The 25,036-nt window shown below is 36.7% G+C and overlaps 1 protein-coding gene and 1 long non-coding RNA gene across 2 annotated transcripts in view; one reads left to right on the top strand and one right to left on the bottom strand.

The window, feature by feature from the left end:
* Man1a2 (mannosidase alpha class 1A member 2) overlaps window positions 1–25,036 on the top strand; it is a 126,793-nt gene that overhangs the window by 70,063 nt on the left and 31,694 nt on the right. The window contains exons 7-8 of the mRNA XM_034499618.2: window positions 8,119–8,242; window positions 10,930–11,023. Coding sequence (XP_034355509.1) covers window positions 8,119–8,242; window positions 10,930–11,023 — 218 coding nt within the window. The remainder of the gene's footprint in view (window positions 1–8,118; window positions 8,243–10,929; window positions 11,024–25,036) is intronic.
* LOC143442078 (uncharacterized) overlaps window positions 23,463–25,036 on the bottom strand; it is a 59,752-nt gene continuing 58,178 nt past the window's right edge. Inside the window, exon 3 of the long non-coding RNA XR_013109986.1 lies at window positions 23,463–23,732. This is a non-coding gene — a long non-coding RNA (uncharacterized LOC143442078). The remainder of the gene's footprint in view (window positions 23,733–25,036) is intronic.

Raw genomic sequence — 25,036 nt, 5'->3', positions numbered from 1 at the left:
CAGGATATCCGTAAAGTGCACTAATAGTGTAGAGAACTACAATACTGAGTAAGTACAGGCAGAGGAGCTATAGTTGTATCATTGCACATTGAAGACTTCCTGAGTATGGATGACCTTGGTGGAAGGGATGTTGCTGTGGCTGTCTCGTCTACTCCTGACTTAGTGTCTGCAACTGTGGGTCATAGGTATAGACTGTACAGGTACATTTACACCCTGGCCTCAGGCTCAATGCTGTCCCAGTACAGGGTATCTTCCGTTGTTGGGGTCTGCTTTTAGCAACCATGGGTAGGATTGTCTTTGCTTATGTATTTATATACCTGTCTGACTTGAGCTTCCTGCCACCTGCACCATTTGATTTGTCATTGTCTGGCAATCCTGCTTTCTGCAGCTGCCTCCCTGGTCCTTCCTTTTATTCAGAGGCTGTGGCAAGTCAAATTGATCTTTAAACAATAGTATTTTTGAAGATGGTATCCTGCACTGCCCTTTGGTCATTTGGAAATAGAAAATGGAATTCATCTTCACACTGACCCATCCCTTGGAAGAATTATTGTCTCATCCAGACTTGAAACCGGGTTTGGGGTTGAGAGGGCTGTGGGCTTCTCTTTAGGAGAACTGGCTGTATCAGGTCTGGCTCACCTCTCGAGGTGGCTTGTGTTTTCCTTCACCTCCAGGCAGCAGGATCGAAGCTCTTGATTCACTTCTTTCCTGGACACTGCCTGTCCTCAGTGGCACACCTTTGGGTGTCCATACATGTAGTTTGTTGATTTCTGAAGCTCTTCCTTCCCTCATTCTTCTTTGGACTAGAACTGCCTCCTCTTCTCCAGTTATTTAGACTCTTTCGCACACTCACATGGGGGCAGCTTTAGAGATCTTTAAATAAATGTTCAAAAGATACTTTCAGTTTATATAAAGTCTAGGTTTATGTTTGCTTCCCTTTGAAGAGGTTGTTTCTCTCTTGTTTGGCCTCAATTGTTTGTAATTGATGATTTGAGTTTTTATTGTGTATCTTGATTTTTTCCCCCTGACTTTCCCTTCATATTTGCTGTTTTAAGATGTGAAAAAAAGTTTTCCAATATAATTTTTCCTGACTTTTGATTTACTTCTGAAGCTCAAATTTATTGCACTTACAAGCTGTCCTGCAAGCCCCATTGTTCTTTTTTGTTTGATAGTCTATTTCCCTACCTGTCTTCATATATTATATTTCCTTTTATGTCGTGAATTTCTTAGGCTCTCTAAAATAATGTATAATATTTCTTTTTTCTAATTGAAAATACTGATAGGAAACATGGTAGATCTTTTAATTAATTTAGGAACTAAAAGACTCCACATATAACACAGCTTAAAAGTTGTATAGCCTTTATTAAACCAATTTTTTTTATATATTGGAAAACTTTCTATTCCATGAGATTGAATGTGTCTGGCCTTTTATTGAGGAGGTCTGGTCTGGGATCCATTTGAGGTTGAGTTTTATGCAGGATGGTAAGTGTGGGTCTGTTTGCTATTTTCAGTTATGATAGTTCACTGAGAAACTGAAAATAGCCTACTTAACAGCATAGCTGACCAGCATAATATAGTGTGTATTGTTTACCTTTGTGACAGTGTAGCCGATTGAGAACTGTAGCTTGCTGCCACTCCCTGAATCTCTAGAGGGTATGTGACCACATATCCTTAGTGCAGGAAAAGGTCAAAACTCAAAAATGAAATAAGGTTTGTATTGAATTCATACTCTTTTATACTGTCCAAAAGTTAAAAGCCTCATGAATTGAATTCTCAGAAATCATGGACTGTCTATACATGGCAGTGTTCTCAGATTATATGTGAAGTGCTATATGGTATGCATAAGTTAATGATATATGTTATCATCTCTAGGGCATCATAGTTAGTATAACTTAATAGAGACAGTACTGGAATATTAAAAGATACTGCATAACAATGATAAAAATTAACTTGACAGAAAAAGAAAACAAACCACTAAAGAGTAGAATTATGTTGGTGGAACTTGATGTAATATCTTCACTAAGAAAAATTTGGTTGTCCTTATAAAATTAAAATAGAATTATATGCCTTAAAATCATCCTTTGTTTTATATTTATACATCCAGGACTGGAGGGATGGCTCAGCCATTAAAGGCTAGGCTCACAATAAAAAATATTTATACATTCAAGAGAAAGTAACTGTCATAGAAAGTTTGTTCATAATAATTTTAATAATAAATTTGTAAAATTATGATCTAATCAACTGTTGATCAGCAAGCCAAATCATTGTTGTGTTTGTACAATAAAACACTGCTTAGCAAAACAAAGAATTGAGCACTAACTCACAGCAATAAATCTCAAATGTTGCAAGATATTTGATCATACCGTGAATCCAAGATTGTGCTATTTACTGGGAAAAAAACCAAAAAACAAAAAACCAAAACACCTGTTTTTAGTTGTGTGGTTCAGCCCTTAGTACACAACATTTATTCCAAACAGTGATGGTAAAGTTAGTTTGTAGAAGAAAGCATCCATGTTTGAAAGTGATGTCTAATTGAGTGGAAGACAAAGTGACAAATCAGAGAAAGATTAGATAGAATAGGATATGCCCAACTCTCAGGAAGTCAGAGAAAAAAGAGAGGCGACTTAAAAGAAAGCAGGGCAGAGAAAAAAGGAGGAGGCAGTTTTACTGAGAGAGTTTTACAGAGATGGGTTGAAGAGAACACAAGCTAGGCACAGGTGAAGACAGAGTAAGCCAGAGAATGAGGAGCCAGGGGATCAGAAAAGATTGTGAAAACATTCTAGGACTAGATAAGATTGTACAGAGGCCAGAAGCTTACAGGACTAGGCATAGGTTACCAGATGGAAGCAGTAAGCCTCAGAGATGATAATTACAGCAGCAGAATAAAAGTTACTTTTACACTCAAAGGCATGTTGAGTGAAAGAGCCAGTCACTAAAGAGTATGTACAACGTGATGATGATCATTCAAACTTGTAGAATTTAAACAATTTCTAATGACAGAGAGAGGTGAGGGAAGGATGTAGAATGACTGCAGAAGGAATAGGCACTTCTTGTAGGTACTGACCTGATATACTAATGTTTTCCAGTTAACCACCCACCTCCATTGCTTCCGTCTTTATATGTAAATTATATACCACTGCTAGGTTATTTGGGTTTGGAGCATTTAGTTCTTGAGTCTGTTTGCAGTGTAGATGCTAATCCTTGGCAAGATGCATAGGCAGTAAATATCCCAGTCTGGAGTTTATCTCTTGAGTTGATGTCTCTGTGCTGTGCAAAAGCTTTTGCTTTGATACAATCTCATTTGTCAATTCTTAGTGTCATTTTCTGAGTTGCTATAGTCTTCTTCAGAAAGTTTTTGACAGTACCTATATCTTGAAATGTTTTCTCTCCTTAGCACCAGGTTCTAGAATTTCTGGTTGTACAGTATAAGGTCTTTTATTCATCTTTATTTTTGTTCAGAATGAGAATTTTCATTCTTCTACATGTATATGTCCATTTTCCCAGCACTATATGTTGAAGAGGTTATTTTCCCTCAGTGTATATTACTGTGTATATTATTGGTATTTTTGTAAAAAAATATGGTTCATAATTGTATGGGTTTAGTTTTGGGGCTTCTTGTCTAGTCCATTAACTTGTGTCTGCTTTGTACCTTGTAGGAGATTGTTTTTGTTACTGTTGTTTTGTAGGGTAATTCAAAATTTAAAATACCCTCAGTAGTGTCCGTTTTGCTCAGGGTTGGTTTGGATGTTTGCAATCTTCTGTGCCTTCATGTGAATTTCTGTAAAAAAGGTTACTGGAATTTCAATGATGATTATATTAAATAAGGTCTTTTTTTTTTTTTTTTTTTTTTTTTTTGTAATATAGCTATTTTTGCAATGTCAATTTTACTGTCCCATGAGCATGGAAGATTTTTCATTTTGTAGTATTTCCAGTTTTTACAGTGTTGTAAAATTGTCATTGGAGCATTTACTTACTTTCTGTTCGTTTTATCCTAGTTTTTTCTTTTCTTTCTTTTTAAAAACAAAAAAAGATTGATTTGTGGTGTTCTTCTGATTTTCTCTTCATGTTATATGTTTTAGAAAACTACTGATTTTTGTATGTTAATTTTGTATTCAGCTATTTTGCTGAATATGTTTGTCCATTCTAAGAGCTGTGTAGTGGAGTTATTAGCTCTCTTGTGTATAGGATCATCTTGTCTGCAAACAGGATAACTTGACTTCTTTTGTTCCTGTTTATATCTCGCATTTCTCTAACCAAGCTGTCACACACAGGAGGGGAGAAAGTAGATATCCTTATCTCACTCCTAATTTAGTGGAAATGCTTTCTTTGTTTAATTGTAACATTGTTTGTTGGTTCTTTTGAACATAGCCTTTATTACTGGATTCATTAAATGCCTTTTCTGCATTGCGGTGATCACATTGTTCATATCCTTAAGACTGTAATAGGTTGGTTTTATTGATTTGCATATGCTAAAGTATCCTTTTATTCTTAGAATAAAACCCATTTTGGTTAGTACGAGGTCCAGTCTTAGCCCCCTTTGTACCACAGACTCTGTGTGCGGACCCTGAGGATACTTCCCATATTTTGCCTCAATTATGCTCTTCTCTTCTTACTCAGATTTGATTCTTCAGCTCCAGGTGACTAGAACCACTCCTTATTAATAAAAGTAGTACATAATAACCCGGTAGACTCTTCTCTCAAAACATCACAAGTCAGGACTCCATCATGCTCTGCTTTCAGCATTATCACCTGAGTTCCCTTGCTGGCTCATTAAGCTTGAACACAATAGCCCAAAATTCCCAAATCTTCCCACAATCTCATCAAAGTGTGGTCAGGTCTGTCAGCAGTACCCCACAAACCTGGTACCACTTTCTGTTTTAGTTAGGGTCTTTACTGTTGTGACAACATATCATGACCAAGCAACTTGGAGAAGAAAGAGTGAATTTTAAGATAGTTTATAGTTGTAATCAACCACTATGGGAAGTCAGGGCAGGAACTCAAGGCAAAAACTTGGGATGCAGGAACTGGTGAAGAGGCCATGGAGGAGTGCTGCTTATTGGCTTACTCCTCATGGTTTTCTCAGCCTATTTTCTTTTACAACTCAGGACCTCCTGCCCAGGGAGGTCACCAACAGTGAGCTGGGTCCTCCCATATCAATTATCAAGAAAAATGCTCCCCAGACTTGCCAACAGGCAGTCTTATGGAGGCATTTTCTCTGTAATATTCCCTCTTCTCAGATGTCTAGGCTTGTGCCAACTTGACAGAAAGCAACTAGTGCATCTATTTTGTCTATTTTTTTTTTTTTTTTTTTTTAAGTAAGGCTGTATCTGCATATGTTCTAGTTCCCTTGCCTTAGACTGTCCTTTTCTTTCTTTCATCTTAAGGCTGCTTGTGTCTTTGCTAGTAAGGTGTGTTTCTTGCAGGCAGTTGAGACATGAGTCCTGCTGTTAAGTGCAGTCTGCTTGCATGTGTCTTGGAGAATTGGTAACAGTAACACACAGATGTGTTGTGGAAAGGTGTGTGTTGTTCCAGTCATTTTATTATGTTTGCCTTGTTTGGTGCTCTGCTGTTCTAGTGTGGCTTTTCTTTCAGTGGCCTCATTGATGTGTTTACTTTCATTTAAATTAAAAAAATGTTTACTTCCTTACTTTCAAAATAATTTAATAATTTAAAAATATTTTTATTTTATGTGTAAAAGTGTTTTATCTGTGTTTCTATATGTGTACCACATGTGTCCGTGGTGTCCACAAGGCCAGAAGGTATTGAATCACCCAGAACTGAAATTTCAGGTGGTTGTGAGCTGCCATGTGGGTGGTGAGAACCAAACCTGGCTCCTGCTGAGCCATCTCTCCAGCCCCAATTTAAAAATTTTAATTAATGTTTTATAAAATACTTATGCTTAAAACTATTGCCAAAATAATATTATTTTTAAGGAAGTTAAGTAAACATATTTAATTTACATTTGAAATTATTAATAGCCTCTCTTCATTCTTGTCTGAGTTTGAAAAATATTGTATGTATAGTTGTTTTGGAGCGAATTCTGCTTAAATGAAGTATATTTCTACTTTAAAATTTTTGCTTAATTTTTTTCAGATCTTGTATTTTCATAATGTAATACATCTGAGTGAAATTTGGAGCTTCATAAATGCTTATTTCTATTGATCAGGTTTCTAAGTTTAAACTTGTACATTGTGTGAGTGCTTTCATTTATTTAATTTCTTGGGTTTTGATGGAATAAATATGAACATCAGTTGTTTGTTCTTAAAATTGCAATTCACTAGAAGCTTTGTTCTTTAAATACATAATAGATTAAAGATTTTGTTTGGACTTTGAGGAAAATACAAATTGTAGGTGATCCATTATCAAACAATTCAAAATAATTAGAGGACCCTTAAATTGATTACTATTTAATCATCAAAAGTTTGCCAAACATTTCTATGTCTTGTTGCTGGTGTTTAGCTTAGCAAAGAGAGACGTCATGTTGTTTTTAATTGTTTTGTTTATTAGTATTCACTGCACATTTGTCTCCCTTTGATCAGTTGAAAAGAATAACATTTGTAGGAAAGATTATAATGGTGTTAGTCTGAAGCAGCTAATTTTTTAAATTGGGTTAGTCTTTAATAGTTTTATTCTTTGGAGTTTTCTTTTAAGTTAGGATATATATGAGTCAAATTTTATATTTTAGAATGATGTCTATGAAATAACAAAAACTTGCTTAGAATTTGGTCTTTTGAAAATTACTTGCAATACTTTGAATGATGTTTTCCTTTGTTGCTTTTAGCTGGTAACTTTTGTCATGATAAACTGTAAACTGTTGCACTTGCCTAGGATTTGTTTATGGAGTATAACAAAATCATTAGTTAGCTGAAATCTAGCCGATCGCTAAGTGTTATGCTTTATGTCTAAAATGTATGCTGCCATTCTTATTTTGTTTTGTGTCCTATCACACTAAAATAAGAATTCTGAAAATTTACCATGGTCTTACAGCATCTTTGCATTTAGTGGTGGATAGCTAGCTCTCTAATTGCATCCTGTAGTGTTGGCTTTCTAGACTCCAGCTACAGTCTGTCACCTTCATTCTTCTCCAGGCCATTGCATTTGCTGCTTCCTTTATGGGAAATTTTCTCCTTGGAGGTCTATCAGAGACTCCTCTGTGATCAGGACTCAGAAACACTTTGTCTGATCATAATCTTGAAAGGGCCTTTCTTCTGATGCACTTCTGTCCTTGGTATTCAGTATTCTATTTCTCAACTTGATTTTCTTTATAGTAGTTTTCGCCATTTCAGTGGTCTTATTTTTTACAAGAGCAGGAATATTATGTCATGTTTATTGATGTCTGTCCTGCAGCACAGCAAGTTCTTACTATTTGTGAAAATAAATGTCTGTCTTACATATTACTATATCCACATTCCTGTTTTGATTCTCTCTTCTAGCTATAAAAGAAAAGATTGATAATGGCATTTGCCTCTGATAATTTCAATGAGAAAATATTATTCTATAATGAAGGAGTTATAAAAATTAGTGCTATATGTCCAGATGTAGATTTTAGTGTTTTCTTAACCTATATCATTAAAGTATAGCATATTAAATTGGCAGCATACAAAATCAGAGTAATATGCAAGTATATAAGAGAATCATTTATTACACAGAATTCTCCCCAGCTATTAAAACCAATGAGAAAGCTGATATGTGAACTGATTCACTTATCAATTGTGAACTGATATGGAAAGACTACTAAGGCACATTACAAGTATACAGTGCCTGGTCAGAGCACTTAGTACATTTCACTTACTCATTGCCTATAAGAGGCAGAAAACAAACAAACAAACAAATAAATAGATGTATTGCTGTGTATTTATAAAAGTTCTACATGTGTAAGAAGCTAATAAAAAGTGATTCTAGAGCTAAGTGATGCAAAGGGATGAGAATAGATAAAATATATTTGATGCTTAATTTTTATGTTGTCTCAATTTTAAACCTGACTGTATTATTGATTTAAATTTTTTAATAAACAAAAATTAAAATAAACTTATATTAGATGTAATAATTTCTAAGACCTATTTAAGATGCTCATGTTTCTCTTTCCCTAATCCTGTCTCTTTCTATTCCCCTATTACTCAGCGGAGTAGGTCGAAACTGGGGCTGGGCGTCTGCAGGCAGCAGCATCCTGGCTGAATTTGGCACCCTGCACATGGAGTTTGTGCACCTCAGCTACTTGACTGGTGACCTGACTTACTATAATAAGGTTCGTCTCTGTCCTCTCTCTGTTAGTATAAAGGACGTACAAGTTTGCCAAAAGGCGTCACAGGTTTTCAGGGATTTGGTTTTTATTGCTCATTTTCTTCTTTCAGTTATTTTGGTTTTTAAATTTCTTTCTACTTAGAGCATATTTAAAGTATTTACTGAGAAGTTATAACCACAATTTTTATTTAATTCTATTCCCATTTCTAATCATGGTTCTGAACTTCATAGCCAGCATGCTAAGACAAGAAAAAAAATTTTTTTTTAAAGTTTAATAATTGCAAAAGAAGAGAGAAATACTGTTTATTTACAGAGTATGTGATTATTCTACTGGATATTTTAAGATAGTCTTAAAGGTTTTTGTGGGTTTTGTTTTTGAAAGGAAGGTTTACTTTTTCATTTTCTTTTTGGTGAAGTGGATCTTAGCCCAGGGTCTTGCAATTGCTGACTGTTGGCTCTACTACTAGGCTATACCAGAGTGTTAGAACTTGACTATTTAAATACAAATAACTACTATGAATGCAAAACACAGCTCTCAGCTCAAAAGAAGTAAGAAATGCTTATTTCAGAGCTGAATCTGAATTAAGAGGGGTAAATATACTTTAAGGTAGTTTAGTTCTCAACCAAAATATTCTAACAGTCTATAATTATGGTATTTTAACTAGTTAATTGTGCTTGTAGTACCTTTAACATGGACATGGCTGTTTCTTTTTTTAAAGTTCACACCAGAAACAAACGTTTTAATTACAAGGGTATAAAATATAAATGTAAATTTAAAATCTTTAGCAGTTTGTGTATATCAGCTGCAAAAAGTAAAAGTGTCATTTTATAAGAAGATACCTTATGTGGTAGGAACAGATCTGTGTTTACCACATACCTAACATTTGTGGAGGTAAGTTAAGTTCACAGCGAGGCCAGGGTGGCGCTGGTGGTACTTTTGGACTAGAAGGAAGCAGTGTGCCAAGAAGCTAGGAAAGCATGCTTGCAGCAGAACCACAGGAAGTTCCGTTTGTCTGCCATCTTCAGTGAGGGAAGGAGTGACAGGTGTCTCTGTCACAGGCAGCTCTAGGTTTCTAGTTTCAGCTGGCCAGGGAGAAGCAAAGGCTGGAAACCACACTTATATTAGTGTCCAACCTCAGTCTTTCATGTCTAAACTTTCTTGTGAGTACTTGAGTCAGGAAAACAGATGAGTCAGTATGGTGGTGTAGACCTGAAATCCCAGCATTCATAGACTAAGGCATATGAATCCTTTAATGCCAGTGTAGACTCCATGATGAGTTTAAGAGTCTTCCCCATCCTAAAAAAGGGAGAAAGTGATGATGAAAAATTCATCCAAAAAAGAGTAAGTAGGTACAGAATTTATAGAGATTTATCAGAACAAAAGAAGGGAAGTGCCCCTATGGAACATCAAGAAAAATAAAATCAAAATCCTGTCCAAATATCACTATAAGAAAAACATGGATTCTCTATACCCCAACTTTTGCAGAATAAGAATATAAACTGGTCATACAGTAAGATGTGCTGAGTACCAGAGCAGGAGAAAACATTACCACTAAAAAGAAGGTCAAATGGAAGTAACACAGGGAAAGATGGACCTTGCAATGTGAAGAGATTAGAAGACAGACTGCAAAATGTTGACAGGCACTAAGAACACACCGAGGAAGGCAATAACGTGCTGAGGAACACAAACAGTATTATACATAATTTCAGATGCCAGAAAGCCAAGTTTCTCATCTTTCCTAATGTCATTTAGAAGTGTCTAAACATGGCATGTGGGGTCATTCCCATTGCAGTTGTGCATGATGGCGGCCTTACATATGAAAGAATCAAGGCACGTAGGTAGCAGTCCTAAGCCTCTTCCCAAAGCACCATGCCAAACCCAGCCAAAGAAAAGATGATGAGAATAATTGTGCTTAAAATTATTAGTGTGCTCAGCTCCAGAAAGCTGAAGTACATGTGTATGCCTGTGAGAAAGAGAGTGTATTCCAAGTCACTTAGAAGTTACATAGGTCGTCATTCATATGTAAGGACAGCATGGATACATTACCTACTCAAAATCGGAGTGAACTTTTCAGAAAACAGACTATAAGAAATAGAATGCCTTTCCTGCAGCACTGCCTGCTCTCCCATCTGAAAGCCGCTATCAGATCTGTCCAATCTGCAGACAGATAGAAGCCAGGGCTTTGGGGAAGTCATCAGCCTCTTGTGATTTCCCCCACTCCCCCCTTTCTTAACCTCAGGGAGATCTTTAAGAATTTTAAGAATGTTTTATTTTGAGAGCATCTAAACCCAACAGTTTGATTTTTATTTCATTTACTTCATCACTTATTAAGTCAAAATGAGTATTTTTCACAGAAAGTTTTGATTTCATTTCTCTGAAGTTACTTTTATTCTTGTATTTTAATATATACTGGGATACGTCTTGAATATATGGGTGAGGTTTGTGATGGTCTCTTGTATTTTGCTACTTCTATTATTGTTTGAGTTTTAAATAATAACATATCCATTAATATGTTTATTAATACTAATAAATCATTTAAGGAACAGAGCCCTTCCTGACCACCACACACCACAAGGTAGCAGGTGGATGCAGGTTCCAAGTGAGGGAAAACCACAGTCCGCAGGCTAATGGAAGAAAAGCTTGATGACACCTGTTTTTATTAATTCCATTCTTAATTTCATTTTGATTAGGTCATGCACATTCGGAAACTACTACAGAAAATGGAACGCCCAAATGGTCTTTATCCAAATTATTTAAACCCAAGAACAGGGCGCTGGGGTCAGTGTAAGTATTTGTAGTACAACTGCTGACTTGTTAAAATGGTTATTCAAAAGTCTTTGCTTGATACGGTGAAAGGTGAGCCATGTGGAATTAAAACCCCAAACCTAGGCCTGACCCTGCTAGTTATCTGGTAATGCTGCAGCCATCGGTGAGTTTCTGACTCCTTTAGTTACTTACTTGAGTTTCTGCTTGTTAAAAAGAAGCATCACTAAGGTGTCTCACCAGGATATTTTAATTTTGTATCTTGTATTTTGCTGAAATATGGGTTGACAGTTTGAGGGACAATGCATAATAATTATTCATATGTTCCTGTAAGTAAGAGCACTACTTGAGATTAGTATTTTTGTGTGAGGAGTTCAGAATAAATATAACTGTAAATTTTGGAAAGGGGACAGTTGCCATTGGACAGACTATGTCTAGTCAGTCATATAAGAAAAAGGTATCATGCATCTGTTCTTCACTAGCTGTTGTATGAAACTAAAGATGGGGAAGGAATTAGGGTTTGGTCTGTTTTTATGGAGTGCCCAGGATAGCAGGGTAGGTAGAAACACTTAGAAGTAGTTGGCATATAGTGTGATAAATGTAATAGAGAAGTGTACTAGTTAATGTGAAACTGCAGAGATAATTATTCACCCTGCTGGGAGATGTTAATAGTATTAGCTTAGAATTCATCTTTGAAGGTATTGGGTTGCAAACAGTAATTGTTCATGTGGAAATGTTGAACTTACAATTTTAGTAATTATGGTTTTTAATGCTATTCTCTTTTTAAAAGTAAAGAAACTAAGATAAATACAGGTAAGAACGTTGTCAACTTAAATACCGGGAGCTGGAAGAGGTTTGCCAGGGATTGTCCTGCAGGCTTCTTTTCAGGAAGTCACTCTTTTTCTTGATTCTTCTCATGTGCTTTCCCCTCCATTAGTTCATGGAGTTCACTTTTCTCTTTACTTTGAAGAAAATATTAAAGCTAATGCTTATACGGAATGGAAATATTTTTGAGGAAGCAAAAGGTTGATAGTTACATTTGTAAAACAAAGATGTAATTTTTTTTTATGTTATAGACGAGTGACTGGATTGGATGCCTACTTAGTAATTTTGACAAATTGGATTGTAAAATTTACCTCCTTAAGTATTCATTAATATTTGGAATTTCAAATGTGGGAAAATTGTGCTCAGTTTCTACATGGCAGTATATATGTTACATGGTATAACTATATAAATACCTAAGATGAAAAACATAAAAAGCTAAATAGCAGTTGCATGTATAATCAGAAGCTTGTCTTACAATGTACAATATAAAGCCAGGAGCATAAGGTATCAAACTAATCATATATAAAGATTAATCTATATTTTATAATAATTAAAAAGCAAATTTTATAATAAGATACATTTGAACATATTTGAAAAATGTTTTTGTATTCTTTCTAAGACATTATGATGTCTTATAAGAGCATAAGAAATAGAAGCTCACTTAAAGATTGCTGATGTAAGAAAACAAAAGTTAATTCAGAAAGCAAAACATAGATGATCAATAAGTCAGTACTGTTTAGCTTTAAAGGTGTTGTGCCTAGTACTTGTAGATTGTCTCTGTAGTCTCTACCTAGAGGAGTCCATGTCTAACCATTTCACTGTGCCCATGGTCAGATCAATGCACTTTAAACAGAGGCATGGTTCTTTGACTATTAGTTTGGTAAAGCAAATCAAAACCCCTGTATACCCAGTGTTTCAAAGAATCTTATTATTTTTATGCCTTCTGAATCTAGCAATTACCTGGTTTATTTCTGGAAAAATTTAAAAATTATAAAATTCATTTATTGAACCTAGAATTATTTACAGTTGCAATAATTTTGAAACATTCTAAGAAGTTGTTCTTTTTTGTTAAAGATTTATTTTATTTATTTCATGTATATGAGTACACTGTAGCTGTCTTCAGACATACCAGAAGAGGGCATCAGATCCCGTTACAGATGGTTGTGGGCCACCATGTGGTTGCTAGGAATTGAACTCAGGACCTCTGGAAGAGCAGTCAGTGCAAGATGAATCTTTTGATGAGGAGTGAAAGGTACACTTTTCTGTGGATATAAGGATGAGTATTTAAAAACAAAACAAAAAACCCAGAAAATACATTGATTTAGGATCCTAGCAGTATATGGTTCTTTCAGGTCTATAACCTATCCATGGATAGTTGGCTAGGTTTACAGTACCAGGCATGAATTCCTTCCTGTTGAGCAAGCTTTAAGTCCAGTTAAATAGCTGTCTGGTTGCTGCCAAGGTAAAAGTACTGCTATTGTACTGCTGTGGATATCTTGTGAGCCCGTCCATTGCTGTGGTTCATTGGCATTACAGCTGGACAGGACTGCCAGTTGTTCCTGTCCCTGCACAGGTTGAATAACACAATGGGATCCTATAAGAGGTACTCCTCAGGGAAGAGAGTCCCTGGTCAGTTCCTCCACATGTGGAGGTTGTTTCCTCCACATCCTTTGTCTGAAGAGTGTGCTGTCTTCAGTAATTCAGAGCCTTATCTTCAAATTCTGGTAGAAACAAAAATCAGATTGGCTTAGAAATCTAACAGTAAAAAGTAAAAGGCTCTACTTTCAGAGAGCAGCTGTGGGTATCATTGTACTACCAACACCACTTTCTCTTTACTAAGTGATAAAGAAAAACTTGACAAGTGTTTTGAAAAAGATTAGATTAGCTCTTACTTGTATCATCTATGGAAATGATTTCAAAGTGGATTTTAAAAATACAACCAAATTTAAGTGATTGAACTGCAAAGCCCTTAGATGAATATCCAGGCCAATAGATTTCTCAATATGATGCCAAAACTAGATAACCATAGGAAAATAAGTTAGATAAAAATAGAATTTAAAAGTTTTGTGCATCAAAAGACACTATCATGAGTTAAAGTTAACCTACCAAATGAGCTACATTCATGATGAGGGTATATTTCCACAATATATAAAATCTTGTAACTCAACAAAAAGGCAACATAAATGAAAAACAGACCAAATGATTTGAGTAGATATTTTCCCCCAAGAAGATATACAAAAGGACGTAAGTAAATGAAAGCTGTCTTATGCTGTCATGGAAATGTAAAAGAAAAGCACAGTGAAATAGGTAACTCCTACATCATAGCTCCCATAGTGGCTGTAATCAGAAGAACAGAAGCAAGCCTTGTCAAATGTGGGCAATTAGAGCTTTTGTCATTTCTGGTTGTCACTACAAACCTTGCAGCTAGAGCAAAATCCTGGCAGTTTCTGAAAGGTAAACAGAATTACCAAATGAGTAGCCACCAAATGCATGGAAAGCAGACTCAGATGCTTATAGCCCAGTATTCACAGAAGCCAGGAGCTGGACATAAGCTGCTTTGGATGTGATTTGTCCTCTAGAGGTGCTGGATACTCTGGCCCTGGGGATGACAGTGGGCAGATTGTGGGACATGGAGGATGTGCAAGAGTTCCAGGAATGGTTAGTGGCCAAGATTACCCATCTCTGGGAACACCACTATCACGACTAGAACACTTTCCGGTGGTACACCGGTACGAGGTAATTGGACCATTAGAGCCCTGTCCCAAGAAGGGATTGGTACTGGCCATTACTCGGTCTACAGGGAGGGCAGTCAAGAACCTAGAGAGACAAGTTACTTAACTTTTAAGAGCTATATTACTGTGGTTATTGTGTTGTCACAGTTCAACCAAAATGGAGGAGTTTTATAAAATGGCTCAGCCCTAACTAACACAGATGAACAAAACAGAACAGTGGAATAGAGAAGAGAATGAAGAGTTGTTTGCACAAGGTTTCAATTTGTGGTGATGAGAAGGTTTCAGGAATGGATAGTGATTGTGCTCACCTATTGAACATACCAGCATCACTTACTAGCACACTTGACAGTGGTGTCCAAGACACCATTTATGTTACACATAGTTCACCATAAGAAGAGGCCCGATCAAAAAGGAGGTCTCATTTTTCTCTACAAAATAAATTTGAATTACTTTGTAATATATTCATCATCAGCAGTTATTAATTTTGAGACGCTATTCATTGGGAGTCTTGGCAGACAGATTTTCAAACCTTAGCAAGTTTCCCTTATATCCCATTAGCAGCTGCAACCCTACTAAATTGTCTGATTTTGTTCTTTCTTGTGTTTTTGTATGGTTTTTTTTTTTTTTATCAGTTCTGGAAAGTGTATCAAATTCCATCATTGTCTCGGAGCAGTATACATCTGTCATATCTATAAATAGGCTGCAAAACAAACATTTAATTGAATGGAAAGTTAACCATTCAGCTTTGGCTAACTGTATTATAATTAGAGTGATGATAATGTCTGACATGCACATAGCAATCAGAGAGTAATTGCTAGTAATTACTCTTAGGATAAGGACTTGGCAACAGATATAAAAGAATATCTCAAGGAACCTAAATTTAAAGGCAAAGCATTGGTTCTGTTTCTTTTTTATTTTAGTTCTCTAATTTTAAGTACACTGATTAGCCTATGCCATTTAATGATTTAAAATTAAGGCAATATAGGAAACCAGTTACTAGTAGTTCATTAAGTTTTATAAAACTAAATTTAAAGTTGTTGAAAGATTAGAATGGGTAAAACATTTGCAGTTACAGTGCAAACCTTGGTTTTTTGTTTAACAGTTTAAGTAAAAGGTTGAACTTCTGTGTTTCTGCTGATCCAGTGAATTCAATCCCCAGAGTTCAAGGTGAAGGGAGAGAACCAGCTCCTGAAGCTTGTCCGCTTTCCTATGTGCATACCATACCCACACACTCATACTCATAATCATAAATAAAACTGGGAACTATACTTCCTGTTTTGAGCTGTTGAATACAGTCTCCAGATACATAACATCATAGAACAATTTAGAATTTCATCACAGCTTTTTAACTAGTCTTCTTTCCTGACAATGCAGAAACAATGGCATCAGTGACCATGAAGTGTAACTACTGACATTGTAAAAATAAGTTTCCTTTTAAAGCTGTTTCTTCAAGTATGTGTAATTGTCATGATAAACTAATATCTCCTAATTGGTCTTCCTAGGACTGCTTTCATTCTGTTCTAATATAGGAACCAGTTACTTTTTGCTTTATAAATTGTGCTGCATTTTGCGACTGACTCTCCAGTAACCTTATGCTTTACTGTCTAGAGTAGTCTGGAAGTCTTTATGAGCCTTCTTTGATCTCTTTCCTAATAAATGTTTGTATTCTACCTCCATTGACAACCCCACCTCGGTTTCCAGTGTCTACCATGCAGGTTTGTTTGCTCGATTGCTTGTTTTGATGTTGTTGTTTTGTAGGGTTTTTTGTTTGGTTTAATCACAGAGCCATTGTACCTCCCTCTTGTGTGCTTAGAACAAACTTCCCAGAGATAGAATTCACATGGCTCACCCTCTCACTCTCTACAGAGGTTTTCTTTTTAAGTTGCCTTAGAAATGAGTCTTCCTTGCTTATCCCTTCTAAAATTTAGACATCTGATTACCAAATCTATACATTGTATACTCCTTTGTTCATGAATATAGTTTACTGAGAACACAGAATCTAAGCAGACAAGCTGAGTTTGACTTATGCCTGCTACATTCCAACTTTGTGATCTGATTATTTAACCACTTTGTGTCTGAGTTTCCTCCTCTGTACAGTGTAGGTAATAGCATAATATACTTTATGAGGTTTTATACACATTATGTATAAAATACTTGAAATAGTATCTGATACATAGTGGTCCTTATTGTTTGCTCTTTATCTTATTTTTTATTTCTCAGCAAAATAAAAGATCCATGAAGGCAAAGTGTCTTCTTAGTTTTATTCCCTTCTTATCCCTAGTGCCTAGAACAGTGGCACAGTGAAGCCATTGAAGAAATGACTAGTGAAAGACTGAAGAAAAGTTATAGATATTCTCTCAGTTGATCAATTTGTAAATTTAAAAATCATGATCATTCCTCATTTTTCAAACCTGCCTCTCATATTTGCATAATGAACTTATAGTTCTAAACATTTTGTGCTGATTCATTGATTGATCTGCAGGCTTACAGCTTTTGGAGGCAAATGCTATTTTTCTTTTTCTTTCCACTGATGGAGAAAATGAAGTGCAGAGAAGTCAAGCCATTTGCACAAGGTAACACAGGTATTGAGCACAGAGCAGAGGCAGGGTTTGCACAACAGACTGGCTGTAGTGGTCATGCTCTTACCACTGTGCCACATACATTCCAGGACCTTACACTGTGCTTCCTTTTTTCTTCTGCTTGCCTATCCACAGTGTCTGCTTTGACCGTCTCCCTAGTCCCCCATTCTTTAAATGTTTACCTTATCTCTAAAGTAGCAGTATATCTAACTATTAATATGTATACTTCAGTAAACTGGCTTTCGGGAATTGATAGCTTGTTATCCAACTTAGCTTTTCCCTGAATTTCCTGCTATCCGATTGCTTTTTGTTGTCCTTGTTGTTAGATTCATTTAGATATGTAACTAGTACCCCCAGATTCTACAGACCAGTTGTAATACCTTTCCCTTTAAGCCATTCTCATCCAGTGTTCCCAGCTTCAGCAAGGAGCACATTTATCACTCTGCTGCCATTGGAAAGCTGGCATCACCCAGGATTTCCCCTTTCAATAGGCACACCCAGTAGATGGCATACAGGAGAGTCAAGAAAGATGATTTAGTTATTTTAAGGAGTTAATAAGCATTAAATGCTAAGAAGCAGATACAGTTGAAGGGTAAAGTTACAAATAAAAAGGGAGGGGCCTCATGAGAAAGAAACTAAAGTGGTCAGGGTTCAGAGCCAGAAGTACTGTTAAAGGGAACAGGTGCTCTGTCCTTAGTAATCAAAGGATAAAGAAAGCACAATAAATTGAAGGAATTTTCTGCGTTATCTTGCTTCCAGCTTTCTGTGTTTTCTCCCTATCTGTTGTGAGAGATAAGGTTGAACAGTGGGGAACTTAGATTTTTAGAAATCTTCTTTAGGTTACAGGAAAGAACACTAAATCAAGTCATTGTGAAAATGAGAAGCAATTCTGGGGTTTCCCTTTGATGGTGGATATTGTGAGTTTGGTGCTCATAGTGGAGGAGACAGCTGAGTTCTGAGTACAACTGAAGACCAGTGGAGCAGCATTTATAAATGCTTGGACAACAGGCGGTTCCTGTTACTTCTTTCCTGTTTGTTCAGCCTTTGCTGTCTAATAAGGAGCTAGGCTACTAAGAGAATGAATATTCGTGGACAGCACCTTCTGTTCTATCTGCCCATCTGTTTCCATTCTTGCGGTCAGCTAAGTGGTGCTGAAGGTCAGCAGTCCCTTAGGTGAGTTACCATAAACGTATGGTTTCCAGTTCCTGCTGCATCACTCCTGCTCGGTTCTGTTACTTTGATAGTTTACTTTCCTTTTCTCTGTTCTCTTCAGATTTTCTGCATGATTGTCCTGTTCTACACAACCCTCTCTGTTGATTATTTTCAATTTTGTTGACAATTTTAGTTTAGATATAGATAGCTTTAGTATCAAAGTTTGTAGAGTTTTGAAATTTTCAATATGAAAGTCTTGACGTTCTAAAATCTAAACTAAAAAAACCTTAAGTTTGTTGGGTTTCTTCTAATTTTAAATATCCTTTTTGTTTCTTGCTTAAAAACTGCTTTATTAAGATATAATTAGTAACAAGCTGTTAGAAAATGTTAATGGCAAGTTCTAAAATATGAAAGCCATCACAACAATCAAATAGGTAACATACTTATTGCCTCTGAAAAATCTTCTCATGTTCTTTTGGGCTCTCTTTGTCATGGCCTTCTCCTCCCCTCCTCAGGAAGCCACTAGTCTTCTCTGCATGTGCTGGCATTTTCTACAGCCACATGCAAGGTGTGTTCTTCATATGGCTTCAGTTACTCTTTATGATTATGTTGAAATTCTTCCTTGTTGTATATATCACTAGTTTTGAATACTATTTCATTGTGTGATATTTCTGTAATTTGTATGTTTGGTACCTTGTTGGTGGACATTTGAATTGTTTTTTCTTAGGGATAGCTAAAAATAAAGCTTGTGCTAACATTCCCATGAAGCCCCCATGTGCTCTCACTTGTTGTGGGTACCTATCTAAGATGTGTCCAGTATTGTTTAGTGGATGCCAAGTATTTGAAGAAGCCGCCAGTTTATTTTCAGAGGGGCTGTATACTGTCTTACATTCCCTCTAGTATTCCTCTGAGTAGTTTAAAAAAAACATAAAATGAATCATAATGCAGAAAATCCCCAAGAATGCAACATGCAGAGACCAAACCCAAAAAGTTAGAAGGACAACAATTGCAGCAATCTGTTCATCTTTGCCAGAACTTCATCAAGCAGCTATGCTGGCTTCATGACTCTCTGTTTCCACTGGATTTAACTGTGCCATACCGTATTTTAGTTAATTTAGTTTTAATTAGTGTCTCCCAAATGACTGCTGTTAAACATCATCTTATATGACATTTAGTAAGTATTGAAGATCTTTAGTACATTGTTAGATGAAACTTCCTGTGTACTGCTTATTTTTTTTAATTGGATTGTTTAATTTTTTCCCTTGAGACAGGGTTTTTCTGTTGTAGCCCTGCTGTCCTGGAACTCACCCTGTAGACCAGGCTGTTCTCAAACTCAGAGATCTGCCTGTCTCTGTGTCCTGAGTGCTGGAATCAAAGGTGTTGGCTGCCACCACGCAGTTTAATTTTTAATTGCTGAATTAAATATATAACAAAGCCTGTGTGAGAAATAGTCTTAACAAAGCCTTTTCCCAGTATGTGGCTTGTGTTTTCATTTTCAGTAGTGCTAAACAGTATAAAATATTCTAAAGTTTTTTTTTTTTATCAGTCTGTTTTTTACAGCAGATCAAAGTTCATTTTGTGCCTATAGATATCCAAATAAGGTAGCACCTTTTGTTGAAAAGGCTCTCGTTACTCAGTGCCTTTACCCATTTGTTAAAGCCAGCTGGCTGTATAGTTAGGTATCTGGTTTGGGTTCTGTTCTGCTGTGTTGCTCTGATTATGTGTGCCTATGACATCACCTTGCTGTTTTGAATATTAAGGTTTATTATATGTCTTGAAATCAAGCTGTGCTGATGCTCTGAGTTTTTGTTTTGTTTTGTTTTGTTTTTTTTTTTTTTTAAAGTTTTTGCTTTTCTGGCTTTTATTTGAACTCACTCATTGACTTTGTAGTGCTGGAGACTGCACCTGGGACTTCCCCTATGCTAAGCAAACATTCATTGAGCCCAATCTCTGCCCTCCTTTGAGAATCATCTTGCCTAGGTCTCTTGAGTCTCTAAATCTGTTTGAGAAGGCTTGACTCTTTTAACACTAGTCAAAATTCTAATCCATTAAGAAAGTACTTATAGCTCTACTTTTATTTAGTTTATAATTTTACACAGATACTTTGTAATTTTCAGGGCATATGTCTTTGACATGTTTTATGGCAAATATGTCATATATTATACTATTATAAATGGCATTTTTGCCTAGCAATGGTGTTGCATGCCTTTAATACCAGTACTCAGGAGACAGAAGCAGGAGGATCTCTGAGCTCTAGGACAGCCTGGTCTACAGAGCAAGTTGCAGGACAGCCAAGGCTACACAGAGAAATCCTGTCTCAAAAAAAAGGGGGGGGGGACATTTTTAACAGATTTAAAAAAATATGTGGGAGGGGTAATGTGTGTGTACTTATGCATATATTAGTACAGTGCCTCAGAAGGCCAGAAGAGATCATTGGATCCCTTGGAGCTGGAGTTACAAGTGGTTGTTGTCAGGTCCCAAAGAAAGCCAGGACAAATGGCTAACTGTGGTGTCTTAGCATACCAAAGTGTCTGCGTGGCCTCTAGGCTCATTTAGTTACCAGTAGCTCCTCTCAGCACCCCTCACCTCACCCCTACCTACCTTAAACCTAGCCAGCTCAGGGGCTTCTCTTCTCTTCGCAGCTTCTCTTTCCTATAGAACCCTGCCATTTCAGCCACCCACTGGCCTGGTCTTTTGATTCTCAGCAGCCCCCTCTTTTGCCCTTGTCTCTTCTTGGTTCTTCCTTCTCCCTGCTCTTACCTTCACACTCTCATAGCCCAGTTCAGTTTGGGCTCTTCCAGATACTTCTGGCTGTTCTCCCTCATATCTGCAGTACAGTCCTTTCCCTCAGCTATACCTTGGAGTGGCTATGTCCTCATTTTCATTACACTGTGAACCATCCAGCATAAGTGCTGGGAATGGAACTTAAATCCGTTGCAAGACTAGCACATCCTTTAAACTACTAGACAACTGGACCACTGCTCCAGCCCTTATAAATGACATTTTTATTTGAGTATCTAATGTTAGTTAGTCATAGAAATAAATTGTTTTAAGTGTATTAATCATAGATCACTTATTTATTTCCCAATTGGTTGTGGTTTGTTTGCAATTAGTTTTTTTTTTAATCTATTACACTTGATAGGATCCTTCCAATTAATTACACGGAAAAGTAAAAATGTGAATATTCTTGTCTTACTCCTGATTTTAGGAAGAAATTGGGTTTTCATTGTTCTGTATAGTGTTAGCTGCATGTTCTGTTTGCATTTCAGTTGTTTGTCTACTAGGTGCCTATTACTAGATTAATTAAGGAGTTTATGGTGTTAAGGCTTGCTGGAAGTTTTATCAGGAACAGTAGATTTTACCAAGTGCTTTTCCTGCTCACCCCTCACCTTTCTTTGTTAGTATAGTGACTTAATTATATTATTTTGATTAGTAAATCTGTTATTATTTGTGTTTACTAATCATATATTATTCCTTTAAAAATTTGTAGGATTGACTTTATTAGGAAATTGCTCTATGAATCTATTTTTCCTTTCTATCTTATTCTGGCACCATTGTAATGATGACTTCATAGAATTAGTTGTGAAGCATTTTTTTCCTAGTGTTTTGATAAGAGTTTGTGTAGAATTGTTATTGCCACTCTTTTAAGAATGTAATAAAATTTAATGGCATAACCAACCACATAGTCTAAGCTTTTCTTTTGTAAAAGTTAACTACACTTTCAAGTTCTTGGACAGAGAAAGCTTTGGTCAGGTTCTTGATTTTGGATATTTTTCTGTCTCTCAGAATTTGTTTATGTCATTCCTTTTAATTTTTTAATTTTTCTTTTCTTTTCCTTTTTGGCTTTGCTGTTTAGTTTCTTGAGGTTGAGGCTGAGGTTTTTAATGTAGGGACCTTCTTTTTCTGGTAAGTTCCAGACTAGTTCCCCAAGAATACTATTCTAGTAGCATCCCATAAATTATGACACAATGTGCATTCATTTTCTTTTGAGTTTACAACTACTATCAAACTAAAAGGTTTGGGCCATTATTTCTTGAAATAATATTTTATCCTCCTTTGCCTTCAGAGATTCCATTCAGCTGATTTTTGTGTTTTTATTTTATTTTTATTGCTTTGCTTTTTGCAAAAGAGTATTTTGTTAATTTTTTAAATTAACAACGTTTGACATTTTTGTTTTTGCTAGGGATTGTACCCAAGGCCATATGCTGCATAGTAGGCCCTCTATAGAGTACTGAGCTAAACTGGTAAGGTTTGCGGGTCTTTTGTTTCACTTTGTTTTACTTTATTGAGAAAGGCTCTCACATGCAGCTTGAACAGGCCTTGAACTAAACATCCTCTTTCCTTGGCCTTCTTCAGCTACTGTCATAGGCATTTCCATAGTGCATATGTGAGTGCCTCCCCCACCCCCGTGTGTGTGTGTGTGTGTGTGTGTGTGTGTGTCTGTCTGTCTGTCTGTCTGTCTGTATTTAAATAAACATTTCTGTAAATCTTCAGGTCAGCTACCATTACCTGTGCAGTACCTAGTCATCTGTTAGTTTCATCTAGCAGTTTTAAAATCTCTGATACTGTGTTTTCATGTTTAGAAGTTCAACATGGATCCTTTATGTCTTCATCTTCACTTTTTAGACATATGTAACAGTGATAATTGTTAACCTCATATCTTTTTCTATGTAATTAATACCATCTATATCCATTCTTATCCCCTTTACTTAACAGGTTGTTGTCCTGACTCTCTGAGTATCTGTTAATATTTGACTACATGGCACATATTATGGATTTTATAGTACTGTGTGTTAGGTTTTTTGGGGTTTTTTTTGGGGGTTTTTTTTGGTTTTGTATTTCTGGGCATCTTGAGGTCTGTTCAGGAATGTAGTTAAGTTGGCTGAAGACAATTGTACTTTCTTCCTGTCCTGCTTTTGTGATTTGTTACTTGACTCTGGCACATTGTTCAGACCCGGGCTCATTACTTCTTCTACTAAGGCAAGATGATTCTGAGAATTTACTGTATATCCTGTGAATTATGAGTATTTCTGCCCTAACTGGTAATAGTAGGAACTTTCTTAGTAGATTTCATTTTCACCAGACAGTATTTCCTCCAGTTCTTTCATGGTTTCTTGTGACCATATTCCTGGGATTCCATTTTCTTACCTCAGAATAGAAAGCATAGGAAAACAGAAAATAGCTCTTTTTGGTAGTCACTAAAATATAGCCTTTCAGCTTATTTAATCTTACCAGTTCATTTCGGTCTTCTCAGAGAGGCTCTTTTGTCCAATGCAAGATAGAAATCACCAAAGCTGGAAAGACGGTGCAGTAGTTAAGAGCACTTGATGTTCTTGCAGAGGACCTGAGTTCAGTTCCCAGCATACACAGCAGACAAGCTTACCGCATCTTGTAAATTCCGGCTCCAGGGGATCCACCCTCTTTTCTCTCCTTCATAGACACCTACATAAAGATGAAGGTAAATCCTTTTTTTAAGAAAGCAGTCATGATGGGGAAAGCATACATGCCAGTGAGGCTTTGGTGAGACTTGTACACAAGCACAAAGATAGCAACACAGAAGGGTTCCCAGTTCCAGGAGGCAAAGAGTAAAGCTTTATCCCAAAAAGCAATCTTGCACAGACACCCAGTCTGACAGTCGTTAGTTGGCATGGCAGTATGCTCGTGCATATTGCTTTCATCTGTACTGTGCTCTCAAATGATGGTGGAGAGCTCAGGAAAGCCATAGCCGAGTAAGACTTGGGCATGTGTGTGTCCTTATGTTCCAGGAAAGCCTTGGGGAGGAGTCATATGCTCATAGATACTGGGGGGAAGGATAAATGCAGCTTATGTTTTAGGCAGGAAACCTGGGTAGGAGAACGAGGACCCTCCCTGCTCTGTCCTAGTTCTTTCCCTAGTCTCAGACAGCTTTTTCATGTATACATGCTGCTTGATATCCTGAATACCCAAGGAGAAATCCTTGTAGGTCTCAAGTGCTCTTGTCTTCTACAAATTTCCCCTCTGTACAGAATGGGTGAAGTTCTGAATAAATGTATGTTGTTGACATAGGCATGGACACGACAGGGGCCCCAGTGCCTCAGCCCCACAGAGTGGCAAAGCCTTCCTCTGGTCCATGTGTAGGTGTTGACAGTGTGTACCAAAAATGTCCTCAGCATCTTTCTCTTTGCTCCCCCTCAAGATGTTTACAGTCTCAAGTCTGCTCCTCTACAGAGACTGCAGCTACTAAGATTACCTAATCTTCCATCCTTATTCAGCTGTATATAAGAACTGTTCAGCTGTATATAACAAACATGTTGAGCTTCTGGAGGTGCTGTGGTTCATCCATTCTAGTACTTAGACTACCTGATCTCAGCTTTTCTCTTCATGCCTGTGTGAATGTCATTTCTGCAGGGTTTTGGGACCTGAGCCATTCAAGGAGACTGTATTCCTCTTTCATGTACTAATTTATCATTTCACTCCCAGCTTCATTTTTTCAGTTTAGGGGACCTACAGGATTTGGTCAAGTTCACTGTTCCAGAATCTCTGCCTGCAAACTTTCTTGAGGGAACAGCTTTGGGCAAGCAGGACTCACTTTATTTCCATCTTTAAGAAATTAACATCCTCCTTTGTCTGATGCTGACTGTCTGGAACAACCATTGCTTTATTTTGTCCTGTAGTTTTATTGTTTTAGATTGCAGGGTGAGCCTCACAGCAGTTGCTCTGTTTTGGTCACCCCACCCCCACCCCAGCAGTTCCTAATAGCTTCCTGT

The sequence above is a fragment of the Arvicanthis niloticus genome, chromosome 4, assembly GCF_011762505.2.
Source record: "Arvicanthis niloticus isolate mArvNil1 chromosome 4, mArvNil1.pat.X, whole genome shotgun sequence".
Lineage (NCBI taxonomy): Eukaryota > Metazoa > Chordata > Mammalia > Rodentia > Muridae > Arvicanthis > Arvicanthis niloticus.
This window is presented reverse-complemented; position numbering and strand designations above follow the sequence as displayed.